At 36.6% G+C, this 13,660-nt stretch overlaps 1 protein-coding gene across 1 annotated transcript in view; it reads right to left on the bottom strand.

The window, feature by feature from the left end:
* Nucleotides 1-447: 447 nt before the first annotated feature.
* The window catches only part of luzp2 (leucine zipper protein 2), a 222,369-nt gene continuing 209,156 nt past the window's right edge, over nucleotides 448-13,660 (bottom strand). The window contains exons 10-12 of the mRNA XM_036128687.1: nucleotides 13,291-13,398; nucleotides 10,338-10,412; nucleotides 448-1,356 (exon numbers count right to left, since the gene is read on the bottom strand). Coding sequence (XP_035984580.1) covers nucleotides 1,249-1,356; nucleotides 10,338-10,412; nucleotides 13,291-13,398 — 291 coding nt within the window. The 3' untranslated portion in view covers nucleotides 448-1,248. The remainder of the gene's footprint in view (nucleotides 1,357-10,337; nucleotides 10,413-13,290; nucleotides 13,399-13,660) is intronic.

Below are 13,660 nucleotides of genomic sequence, written 5' to 3'. Positions count from 1 at the left end.
TTGAACACATAGTAAAAATAAAAAAAGATTCTTACAAGAGTTTCTCCCCATTGAAGAAATGTACACAAATTAAAGACTGGGGTCTTCTAAAATTTCTGGTGTAAGATTATGATGTTGCAACTATAGATTAATTTACATTAAGACTTGTTAACCACATTCTCCAGAGATGCCAATTTACAGTATGGAGTTAAAACTGTAAACAACTCATTCTGACATCATGAAAAAAAATTCTATTTCCATGACTTTGTAAGGATTAGTACTTTGCATTTCTGTCAGAAGATATCTCTGAATGCTGCGCAGATGGATCATTATCTTTTGAGAGATGTGGTGATACCTCCCTTACAAGCTCTCTAGCTGCATGCAGAAATGTATGACAAGCTGTTAGTATTCAGAGGGTGCAAAACCTGAGTCGAGATTCTTTTCTTAGATCACAAACATGCTCACTCATTTCTTTCCCACAAATCACCATTTATTCTTCACACATTTACTGAAAATTACAGTTTATTTAAAGGACACAGGAAGGTCAGATAACACAGATACATGTAGCTAGGAGTTACTACTCAGTGCATGGCACATTCTCAGGGAGACGACCCATTGTGAGTCTTTGGCTCTTTGCCTCAGGAGTGTTAAAGGCAGAAAGAGTGCTGAATATTAAATGTTGAACAGTTGGCCAGCCAACTTGAGCCTTTATATTTCAAAATGTGGAGTAAATTAACCTTGCTACAATGAGTGACAAACAATATTCTAAGTTGGGTAGTAGTAGTGGTAGTTGTAGTAGAAGTAATAATAGGAGTACTTTTTTTGTCAATTGATATACTTATCACAGGAAACAGTGTCAGACCTCACCAGTGCAAAGGGTATTTCTAGAAAGATCACACATTTAGAAAGCAGTGTCCTCACTTATAATAAAACTCAGAGAATTAAACAACAAATGAACAATCATGAAACAAGTTACGAGTGCCATTGCTACCTTTGAAAAGAATATCTAAACGCATGCCATTTTACTATGAAGGTTGTCAGATGACAGTTTGAATTTTGTTGAGAGTTCCAGTATCTCAGCTTTCTCTAACAATGCTGATATGCATATGTCGTGCTGTTTTTGCGTGTGTGTTTATGTTTTAAAAAGTGAGCGTGTAAGTCAAAGTGTGTGGGCGCACATTTTTTTCCTTGTAACAGTGCGCAAGTGTGTGCTCTTATAGAAAGATCCTCCAGGCGACGCAGCCTGCTCTGCGATGACATGCCGTCTGCTCAGTTGTATTCGTGGGGCTTTGTCTTTTTGCTGCTCTCTCCGTCTGCATCCTTGCTGTTATGTGACAGCTTTGTGTCAAATTGTCCACTCTGCACTTGGCCCTTTTGCTGTTGAATAAAAACAAAAAGTTTGCATTAGAAAGACAGAAGGAACTCCTTGCTGCAGAATTTAGGTGATCATTGTGTGGATTACATTGGGTAGAGGGTGGGGCTGACCCCCCCAGTTAAGGCTGGGAACACCCTCAATGAGGTACAAATACCAGGCTAAGGTGATAAATCATTCATAAACTCTATGATACCAAGGTGCGAAATATTTAACACCATCTGGGAGGGAGGTTGACTTCTTTTCCAGAATGTTAAAGCACACCTATAAAAATACAGCCATGCACTTCTGTAAACAGAATTCACACAATCTTTCAAAAATGTTTTTTTATCCATATAAATTACAAACATCCAGTCTTGCAGTTCATAGGACATTAACATTACATTATTATTTGTTGTCAAAGCTTTAAACACTGCAATTAACTGAGTAAAACAGTCCTTCATTCAGCTGCCAAATTCAAGGCCACAAATCGTATGCCAATTTCAGCAAGTAAGAGCAGCAGAACCAGTTTGCTTTCAAGTTAACCTGAAGAATATGTAAAAAGGGTTAGCCGACACCCTCGAACACATAACGACATATAATTAGGTAAATCAGAAGAGAAAACCTAAAGGGAAATTTGTTTAAACCTGTATGTATCTACTGACTTTGAATCAGCTAATTGTAGCTGATCCAAACGGTGTAAAACTGCTAATGCTGCCCTTACTCCCCCCACTACTGTTTATCAAATTCACTGTTCTTAAACCTCCCTACTGTGTTGAAGCGCCACGATCAAGGTTGACCTAAAGTAAACATAAAGAGAGTTTTGCTTCATAGTTTCTTCATCACATTATGCAATTACGTTATGCAAAGAGTTTGACTAACAGTTGTTTATTTTGCCCTAACTCAGAGTTTACTAATTAATACTAGTAGGCAGGTGGTATCTTTACAACTATGGTGTTGGCATATGATTTGTAGTCTGATCAGTTAAAGGGATGAGCTGGCATTTAACAGCATAATTTTAAGCCACAAATCAGTTGCCAACTTCAGTGCCATGTTTTTGAACTGAAAGAGCAGTGGACTCATTTTAGGAGTGCCATTTAGGAGTTGACCGGTCAGAAGCAGTATTGTTTGCATTTTCTGGCTTCTAAATGGCAAAAAAATCCAAGAACTCATTAATTCACATAGCATCACCTGCTAGGAGTAAATAGAGCATATTTCCAGATTGTTTAGTACCAGTTAGTAGTGTTAATATTTACTACAAAACCAGTCAAGAAAAAAAAAAAAAAAGCTTTAAAACAGTATGACTGTTTTGTATTACTGGAAAGGATAGGTCAGTCAATTATCTGTTTATGTATTTATTACTTTTTAATTATAATTCAATTATGTATTTTTAAATTTTTATTTAGATATTCTTAAGGATACCAGTGACATAATAAATTATTCAACAATCCTAAAGTACTTGTTAGGCGCAAAGCTGCTGTAAGCATAGTATGGGAACAAGTCAAAAAAATGGGGGTGGTGTTGCTTCCTTAAAGCGTATAAGGAAGCTACATCAGCCCCTTTCTGTTGTGTTTCAAAGGGGTTTTGAGTACAGTACAAAGAACAGGTCTGATCTTGATGTATTTCAAGGGTATTTTCTATCAGGGATCAGGTATAGATTTCACCTAATATTCTGGGAAAAAGCATAGAAAATGCAACGCAAATGTCACTGAAAAACTCACACTTCGCCGTTAGTGGTCTGCAAACCATCTATCTGTATCTAAAGGTCTATACAAAGTAAACAAAGATGTTTTTATTTAAAAAAATATGACGAAATTTATAAAGAAAACAGCGAATGCTTTAATTAAACTCAGCACCATTACCCTTTATCTACATATAACATCTCTAATTATGCAGAACGAATCCAAAGAAGGGCCAGACGCATCTCCACTGATCCCACCCACCCAGGCAATGCGCTGTTTGCCCTTCTCCCATCAGGTGAACGCTTCAGAAGCATTACATCCAAAACAAATAAACTTAGAAACAGCTTCTTCCCAAGAGCTGTGAGGCTATTGCGCCCTGATGGGAGACTGCAGTCCAACGCTTAAAAATCAACCCACTGTTACTAGCCCATCATCACGTTAATGTTATTGCCTATTTGTACTCTATTATCTCAGAATATCTCTGTAAATGAAGCCTCAAATCATTGCACAATAGCACCTTATTACCTCATTATTTATCTGAGACTCATGTTGGACAACTAGTTCATACAAACTTTTAAATCCTCATCTTTTTAATATATATTTTTTTAATCTTTTGAATGCTATAATAGGGGAAAAACACTGTAACCCTTGTTCATGGCCTGTTTGTTTGTTTGTTTGTCTCTTATGTGTACTCTTAGCCGGAGTGGGCAAAAAGACATTTCACCATGGTAACATGCGGTGACAATAAAGAATCTTTGAATCTTTTAATTGGGTTTGAGCATCCTCTACTCAGAAGCCCCCAACTTCAGCTGATGGAGCCAAATTAAGATTGTGCCTCTATAAGACTAAAGACTATTGAAGTGCACCCTGAAGTAGTGTAGACATGGGGTCTGATAGGGTATTTAGGTAGCTTACTTATACAGGCACATCTCAGTTAAAAAAGGATATAAATAGATTTTTTCCCCAGTAATTTAATTCAAAATGTGAACTGAATATATTTAGTATAACATATAGTTACATTACACTATATCTTTCCATTGTTCATTTATGTTAGTTTTGTAAATTATGGCTAGCAGCTAATGAAAACCATGATCATGGAGTTTACTGCTGACTTGACCTTTGCAGGCTTCATACCCGCCACAAGGAATAGGTATAGTACAGAAAGATAGTAATCAAATGTTCAGAGGAAAGAAAACGTGTGGTAGACAAAGCAAGAATAACCATAAAATTTTGAAGCAAAGCCCATTCATACATTTGGGAGAGACTTAAGAGTCACCACACACATATCCATATAGGACAACACTCACATTTCTTGTGTTAAGCCGCTTCGGAACTACTGACTGCATGAGATGCATCTTACTGCTCAAAAGTCTTGTTTTTAAAGAAAAGTAAATTTTGAATTTCATTTGGAAATCAAGATCATAGAGTCTGGGAGAAGAGAAGCGAGGCACAGAACCCAATCTGCTTGCTGTCGAGTGTGAAGTTTCCGCAGTCAGTAAGGATTTAGGGAGCAGTCATCAACCTGGAAATATTTAAAAGCACCCCAGGCTTCCTATTGCTGGCAAGCTTTATGGAGATTCACATTTCCTTTTCCAACGGGACAAATCACTTGCTCAGACTGCCAAAAGTAGCAGAACCTGCTTTAATAACCATGGTTTCACTGTACTAGATTAGCCAGTAAACTAGCCTTTACCCCCTAGACAATATGTGAGCTATTTTGAGGCGGAAGATGAGAGACACCAAAAGTCAACAATGCAGGTGAGCTGTTAAAGCAACCTGGTCTTCCTTGACACCTCAGCAGTGTCGAAGGCTGATGCCTTGCCAGATTGATGGACTACTGTAACTCATGCAAATTGAGACCTGACCAAGCTTTGAGTTTTATGATCTGGCCTGTCTGCTGTCTTCCTCCTGCGACTCTTCCATTGCTCTCTGTTAATGACCTTTTCATGCACCACACCTGTGTGCCTGCCTCTCCTTCTCTGATCAAGTTCATTCTTCATACCCGTTTCCTGGTCTTCATAACCTCTTCACAGACAGCAAGACAGTGCCAGATGAATGAAAGCTTTTGTATAATTTTTCCGGGCTCTGTCAATAAACCTTTTAAAAATGTGACACCATGTCTGGCTTCAATTCTGGGTCTCTTGCCTGTCTGATCCCTAACATTGAGTGCATACATTGTACAGTACCTGTACATTATTTTCAGTAGGTGGTAGGGCTGGACAATAATTCAATAACATATATATATTTCCACATAAAATAAATAAATAAATTATTTGTTATTGGTCTTGTGTAGTATTACAAAATTAAATGTGACAACTTTTGACTCATTATCAATGCATTTATAATAAATGTCATGTTTTGGATGAAAATACTGATGTGTTTATACAGTATCTATATGTTTGTATCCATGTATTCATGAGACCTTATTATACTTTACACAATGTAAATGAGAGCTTGGGCCTTTAGATTTGCATCATTTCTTTCTCTTTACTTCACTAATTTGGTCATACTCGGCAGTGTAATGGCATGTAAAATGTTTCTTAAATTCAAAATAGTTTTTAAATATTAATTCAGGCTTTGTTGATGGTAAATATCTTTTGTATGATACATGTTTGAGTTCCTACATTTATAGGCAAGGTAAGTATGGACAGATCTCTCCTAACAGCTCCACATTGAGGCCAGTGGTATTGTTTCCTGTTTGGTGAATGCCTCCTTTAGATAAATAACAGGTTGTGCATTGCTGTGTACCTCACTATGGCTGGTGAGAAGTGTTTCACCCATAAATTATTGATTTGGAAACTCTTGCTGCCTTTTTGTTTTTTTGCTGGTTGCATATGTCTGAATGTAGTGCACTCAGCTTAACCATCACATCTCTTAGCGTATGATGGAGAATGTCCAAGTTGATGATGTATGACTGTGTTTCTTCTTAATGGTACAGTTTTTTTTCAGTGTGTATTATGACAAATCATAAAGGTTTACACAAAATAGTGTTGATTATGTTGCAGGAGTTTAATCCAAAGCTTACATGTTTGCAATTATGGTGGTCCTTAATTGTGTTGACTAAGAAAAGAGGGCACTACTCATGCTGTTGCACGATTAAACAGACCTCTTCAGAAGTTCTTTATAATAATTCCCAGCAGAGGAAAGAACATTGCAACATGCAAACATCACACATTTAAAAATGTCACTTTGGTATAGGGGTCTGAAGGCATGCACTTCTCTAATTTGTGTGCTTACAGTTCAACACATTAAAAGATAACTTTTATTAATCTTCCTTTTGATTCCTCCTCAGGATGCAGAGCAGCTTTCTCTGACATTTTAATAATTTAAGTCATGGTTGGCAATGACATGTTGAAGCACTGCACGTAGACTCTAAAAAACAATTCTCCAAGCATCTGTTTAGTGTTCACCAGTGTCACTTCAGAGAACGCCTTAAGGCTCTCTGGCTCCTCAGAAACGGTTACATATGACTCTGCTTGGCAGTGGGCTTCAGGTTCAGTGTTTGTCTTTAAGCAAAATACACCCCAAAAAAAAGACTAATTAACAACTTTTGATTTAGTTCCTGTCAGAGATGAATGCTAATTTTTTTATAGTGTACAGATAGTGTAAAAGTATACTTCAATACATAAACTAATGAGTGGTAAACCCCTAGTTCATTTTTGAAATATAAACTGAAAAGAACCGGTGCAACTAATTCTCACCTAATTCTGCTGGAAATGTGATCTTTCACTTGATGCACATTATTTGGATCCTTGACACACAAAAAATCTCTTTTTTTTCTAGATCTCTCTTTCAACAGCAGGGAAATGTCTGCAAGCATATCCATAAATGTCTAAGCTAAAGTAGTCTATTCATTTATTTTTCAATAAGAACTCTAAACACATTTTCAGCAGTAGCTGTTCCAGTGTCAGCAGTCAAACTGAGTTGTACATGGTCAGAATTCTATCTGACTAAGTATTGTTTCACGATTTGGGCCACATATAGCAGCTGTACCATCATTTCATAAGCTGAATCTTCCTTCAGAGATAGTGTTTTTTTTTTTTTTTTTACATACATAAGCAACTGATCCTGTGTGGTTAAATAACTGCATATAACTGTGATGTATGCTGCAAAAAAACACATGGTTTCCTTTTTTACTACACAAAAAACCTGGAAAGTGGGTTGTGCGTTTATGTTCAGCCCCATTAGTAAATATTTCTTGTAAAAATACCCTTAGCTGCTATAAGTGTAAGAGCTTTAAGTGTTTTGAGTATTTTGCTCAGCTTTGCACAACTAGAGACCAACATTTTTGTCCATTCTGTTAGCTAAAGCTCAGTCAGAGGTTAGACTTAACTGGGTCATTCTAATGCACAAAAGTACTTTAAACTACTACATGGTACCTCTGTCAATATATTTATGATTGCTGCCCAGCTGGAAGGTGAATCTCCAACCTACTCTGTTCTTTTGCAGCCTTGCACCAATTTTTGGACAGAAGTCATATGTATAGCTCAATCCAGCTTCAGGTAATGTCTGACATGTCTCCCTGTACGGTACCTGGTGGAAAAAAAAGCTTCCACAACAGTATGATGCTACCACCATCATATTTAATAGTGGGAATTGTGTACAGGATGATGTACAGTGGCAAATTTTGCCCACATGTAGCATTTTGCATACAGGCTAATATTCAAATTTTTTGGCTCACTTACCAGAAGCACTTTCCTTGCCATGTTTGATGTGTCCGCTACATTATTTCTGGCAAACTTTAAACTTGACCTCCTATTATTCCCACTATGGCTTTCCTCTTGCAACTCCACTAGAGCAGGACAGATTCAAACACCTAGCTGTGAATCACTACAGTTGCTCCAGAGCTACAACAACACTATTGACTGGCCTTCAGCAAGCCAGTTTGGGTGGACAGTAATAACTTGGTAGGTTGGCATTTTTGCCAGAATCTATTTTTCTGGATGATAAACTAAGTAGTGCTGTGTATACTCAGAGATTTTAAAATTGTTTTATAACCTAACCCTGGTTTAAACTTCTCCAGAGGTCTTTTCCCCCTGACCTGTCTGCTGCATTCCTTGCTGTATGCAGTCACTTACACAGGATTTTAGTTACGGGCTAATACGAGTAAAAGAGCTAGCAATGTGAAGGATTAATGTAAATACATGCTTCATTTCAAAGATTTTCATTTATAAAAATGAAAAAAATAAAATAAAACCATGTATACTCTTTCTTCCACCTCACAACTATGCACTATCCATTTTCGTTTAGTTCATAGAATCCCAAATTGATGCATGTTAGTTGCCATGGCTGTAGATTAACTTGGGGAGCAAAAGGTGGAATCTTACTTATGGTTCTGACACCAGGGACTGATTGGCTGCTGTTGAAGCATGTGTCGAAATCTCTGAAAGGCAATTAAAAAAAGCTATGTTCTAAATCTCTAAAGGTTTTATGCTTTTTTAAAGCGCTTTGAATCGTCTTGTTACTGAAATTGCTATATAAATAAACTTGCCTTCCCTTAAATATCACAAAAATGTAATTCCAGTGTTTTGCATGTTATGTATATTAAAATAAATGGAGGAGTAAGAGCTATGATAACTTCTGCTCTAGAGCTAAAAGTAAAATTTAATTTTTTTGGTATATGTGTGAGTGAGTTTGTGGCTGCATGCTTAACAACTGTTAAACAATGTCACATCTTTATATTTGAACGTTCCATTGTATTTCTTGTAAAATGTCAGACTCTCAAATGCATACCATGCATTGCATGAGTAATACACTTAACTACCAGATGCTGAAGGTATCTTAACGTTCAAGCCATTAACGTATAAATCTTTACAAGCAATGCATGGAGAGTAAAAGTATTTTCAAACTAAAACCCCCCCCCCCCAACTAAATTCTTTATAAGTCTGAACATTCATAGTTCACGAGGAATGGAAATTTCACTCAGTTTTATCCTGTCCCGAGTTCCCCTATGTCATTTTTCTTTTTCCACCTTTCATAGAACATCTTCACATCAAGCTGGAAGCCTCTTAGGTTTTCACTCTCATAAATCGAACATGAGGACACATAATGAAGGTAGACTGACAGAAACAGGGAGCGCCTTAATGCAGATTGATCCGCGGGGACCGGAATGCAAATAACGACTAATCACATTGTTTACTACACCCTGAATGGCAAAAGGCTGTGAATGAGGGATGTTGGGAAAGAGCTGATTGTAGACTTGCTTTTTCAAAAAGCCAATTCAAAAAATTTCCTTTGTAACAAAAACATTTCCCACATGTAACATCCTTGCCTGCTTTCCAATCCTTTTCAATGCTGATTTCTTGTAAAACTATACCTTTAACAAAAATATGCTTCTCTGGAATTGTATGTATCACTTATATTGATTTTTATGTTAGTCAAATTCTTAAAGTAAAATGACTTTTTCATACTTTCCCAACAAGTAAGATATTAGACACGTATTTCTCTACACTGAACCCCCCCCCCCCCCCACCCCCACCCCCCCACCCCCCCACCCCCCACCCCCCCCCACACACACACACACACGCACACACACACACCCACACACACACACACACACACACACACACACCAAGCATGAAGGAATATGTTTTCTAGCATAAAACAAACCAACAAAGTCAAACATGTCCATTGGATCTGGATCAAAATGATTCTAAATTCTGGTACAAATATCCTGTGTTTTCAAAGTATGGACGTCTGCCACTTGGAATGGAAGACAGTTGCTCAGTTAGGGCGTGTTGCACTGCATTTAAAATGAGATGCATTGTTTTGTTGTGCCATCTGCCACCGCCAAACAGGTGTGACTCAGTTCAATAATAGATTGACGGAGGCAAATATGCATAGACTTTGGCAGACCATTGAAAATCACACACTGTAGGTGACGTTGGCACACGGAGTATTCGATTTTTACTGGATTGGTAGTCTTTTTTTTAGCAATATCATGCAGGTTAGTTGCTTATTTGCAATATATTTTCATTTATTTTAGTTAGTGGTTGTCAGGTAACAAATAGTTTCACTGCTAGTTAAGTTTACGGATGCCTTTCTTAAATCAGAATTCTTTAAAATTGACTTTCATTGCATTATAAAGTTATCTCATCCCCATGCCCTCTAAAGTTTGAAGTAAATAACTAGAACAGTCTAAATATGGAGGATATTAAAAAATATCTATAAATTACATTCTCTCCTCTCTAAATACCAATCATCAGAAGTGCACCAAATACTCAGTGATGCAGTAAATTAACCCACAGCATAAAAAAAGTCTCTGTAATTAACATTTAACCAAGTCTGAGTACTTTATGACAAGAATGGCAGGATATGAAACATACCTGCTGAATGTCTGGTAAGCTTTTGCTTTCTGGAGCTGATCCGGCCGTCTGATTCTGGAAGCATTCACCTGTGGTCTATAGGAGGAGAACAACACTATGTCAGAACATTGTTCTGGATTCATCTTTTTCATCATTCTGTTTAATTGAGTTTAAACTACTGAAGAGAGTACACCCATATCAGTGAGCATTGAGTATACCCACCATTACAGTACATTTGTTTTTACCCCCACACAGAACTTTGTTTTACGCTTATAGTTGATCTGCTAGACAAAAATAAAATAAAAATTAAAATTATTGAGATTTTTCCCCAATCAATGTTTTCAGATTTATAGATTTAATAAAGGAGAATACATTGTTATTCTTCTTATTCTTCTTTGTATTTTCAAGTATTGTTTAATGGCAAAATGAACATGGACGAATTCATATTTTCTTAAAATAAAACAAAACACAACAAAGATCCAAATAATATATTTAAAACCCAACATTTCACTTTAATTTCCTGCATCCAAGTGTACCAACCTCCAAGCTCAGTTACAAAGGTAACAAACAACAAGCTTTTCTGTTTGACTGTAGCGATGGTATTAAATAGATGATTCCCACAGCTTTGTTTCCTCCACACACAGTGTTGGGAATTGTGGACAAATAGTTCAATCTTTGTTTCATCAGAACAGAGAATTTTGCCTCTCACAGTCTGAGAGGTGTTAGGCTAGCTCTGGTCAAATTCCCAGTGGCCTCTCATGTGTCTTTTAGAGAGCAATGGCTTCTCCCAGGCCACTCTAACACAAAGGCCCGACTGGTCAAATAATGCATCAATGGCTATCGCTCTGTGAGGTTTCCCCTTCTCCAAAGTGGATTTCATTTATAGCTAGCATTGACTTGTAGGAAATGCCTGTCTGACCAATACATTTTTGCCCTAATCTAGCAGGGTAACCAGATCTAGGATACGTTTCTGTCAATATAGATAAATATAGCACATTCTGTCGTATTCTTTTGCAGATCTGTGTCTTGACTCGGTCTTCCCCAGGCAAATTTTTGCTGCACCGCTGCTTGATTGTAATTCTGACACACAATTTTAGCTGTGACATCTCGCATATATAGGTGCTTGCCCTTTTAATGATTTCTAGGGAATTCAATTATACACAAGGAGAGTTCTATCAAGTTCCAGAGCAATTAGACGGAGTATTGACAAAAGATTAGCTGAGTTTCTGGCTTTCTGATGTAGGTTTTAATAAGATTTTCTAAATTATTAGGGAAAATAGTGACAAATACAATTGCAATTGCAATTATACCTATACACCTCTGTGTGGATAAAATTAAACTGATGATATTTCTACTTGCAGAGATCTTATTTTCTCCATAGTGACAGCCAGGGTTTGAAGGTATTACCAGTGACCCCACTGTGGTATTAAAGTCTGTCAGGTTATAATTACCCTGTTAATTGTATTGCCTGATAAGTGACTTCAAAGTGTCTTTCATGATTGATTTTTCTTTTTCTTTTTTTTCTTTTTTTTTACTGAAGCCAAGACTTATCATGATGCCAGAAGCTGAAAAGAAGGTACTGTAGCAGATTAAGCTCAAACCCCCCTTGAAGAAAAGGTGAACGTTGAGCGATCTCCCAGAAATAAACCCTCCCCAAAAAAAACCCCAGCTGAAAACACAATCAAACAATAAGTAGAATCAGAGTTGAATGGATACTAAAGTTAAACTTTGTTTCAACCAAGGTGTAAATGTTTGTTGTCTGCAAAGATGGAGCAATGGAAGGTGAGAATTAACATGGCATAGAGAAGAAATTTATTGATCATTTTTTGGGAGGGGGCTAATTCCTAACTTATTTACCTTCTCTTAAATGTCAGAAAAGGATTATTCCCAACGAGACACTCTAAAACAATGGACATCCATTTACTCTTCTTAGATCCTGCCAATATTAATTCTTTATATTCCAAATAAGCTGCTCATTCGAAAAAAAAAAAAAAAAAAAACAGGTCCAGGGAGCACTTAAAATTTTTCCATTCAGTTCCACTTGATTTATATAGTGCAAGGCAGGTCAGTTCTATTGAATCATACAGACAGATTGGCTAAAACATTTCCTATCCAAGGAAACCTAGCAAATTGGGTCAAGTCATTGACTTACAACATTCACTCCTCCTGAAAGAGAGCATAGTGACTGTGGACAGTCGCCTGCAAAGTGTTGCTGACTTTGCAGCCATCCCTCATACCGAGCATGCATGGACTCAGGATTGTATTTATTGTTCTCATGACAATAATGATGATGATGCATTTATGTCAACAGAGTAGGATGTTAGGTTTTTTTTTTTTTTTTTTTTTTCACAAATTCATGTATAGGGGATTTATTTATTTATCCTGTCTTAAAGACTATAGATGAAAATTAGCCGGTGGCTAAATCTGACCCAGTGCATCTCCTTTCCTGTAAGATTAATGTCCTTGTTTACTGTACTGAATTAATGTATTTTTAAAAACACTCAGAATATGTGCTAGGTACCAGCTCTAAGCAAAAATAAATGAACACAAAAATGGAACCATGTTTTTTTAGATTTCATAAAATTGGATCTGTAAACATTCATCCTTTGCTTATTAAATTGTTTGATGAATAAAAAATTAATCTGCACACATTAGGAGGGAGTCAATTTAGATTCAAAATACACACCAACTAGGCTGTAATCCTTTTCAAATACGTCCAAATAAAATCAAAAATAATCATGTCTTTTAAAGGAGGACTAGATACAATTTTGAAAGAAGGTCATCACCAAGGTAAAACGTGTTGAAGATCTTGTTTTAAATTAGCCAATTTATTAACCCTAAGGGAGGCACTTGAAGTAAATTGGTCGATGTGATTTCCGATGAGGGAGCCAGGATTTCATGAAAAGATGAATCTCATGAATACAAGCCCTGTGGCCACATAGGCCATTACACATTAATTACTCCAACAGCTCACCTTTTCCATCTGGCACTCTTTAACTCCGACACTCTCTCCCCTCGTCATTTCACTGATGTTCATGGGAGATTTACTGGAGGTAACAATTCTCTGAACTTTGGAAATATCCTATGGGGAAAAAATAGACATCTTTTAATTTGGGGTTAAAAAAGTACTTGTATACAAAAAAGCTCTGATTGCAAGGTATTTAACTTGTAGAGTACTTACAACATGAATACATTTTAAAGGATATTTTGTGATTCTATTTGATGTGTATATATATATATATATATATATATATATATATATATATATATATATATATATATATATATATATATATATATATATAATGTCAAAATTTCACATTATGTTACAGAAGGAAGAGGGA

Source organism: Fundulus heteroclitus, unplaced genomic scaffold (genome assembly GCF_011125445.2).
Source record: "Fundulus heteroclitus isolate FHET01 unplaced genomic scaffold, MU-UCD_Fhet_4.1 scaffold_108, whole genome shotgun sequence".
In the NCBI taxonomy this organism is placed as follows: Eukaryota; Metazoa; Chordata; class Actinopteri; order Cyprinodontiformes; family Fundulidae; genus Fundulus; species Fundulus heteroclitus.
The sequence above is the reverse complement of the archived record's forward strand: the minus strand, read 5'-3'. Positions and strand labels throughout refer to the sequence as shown.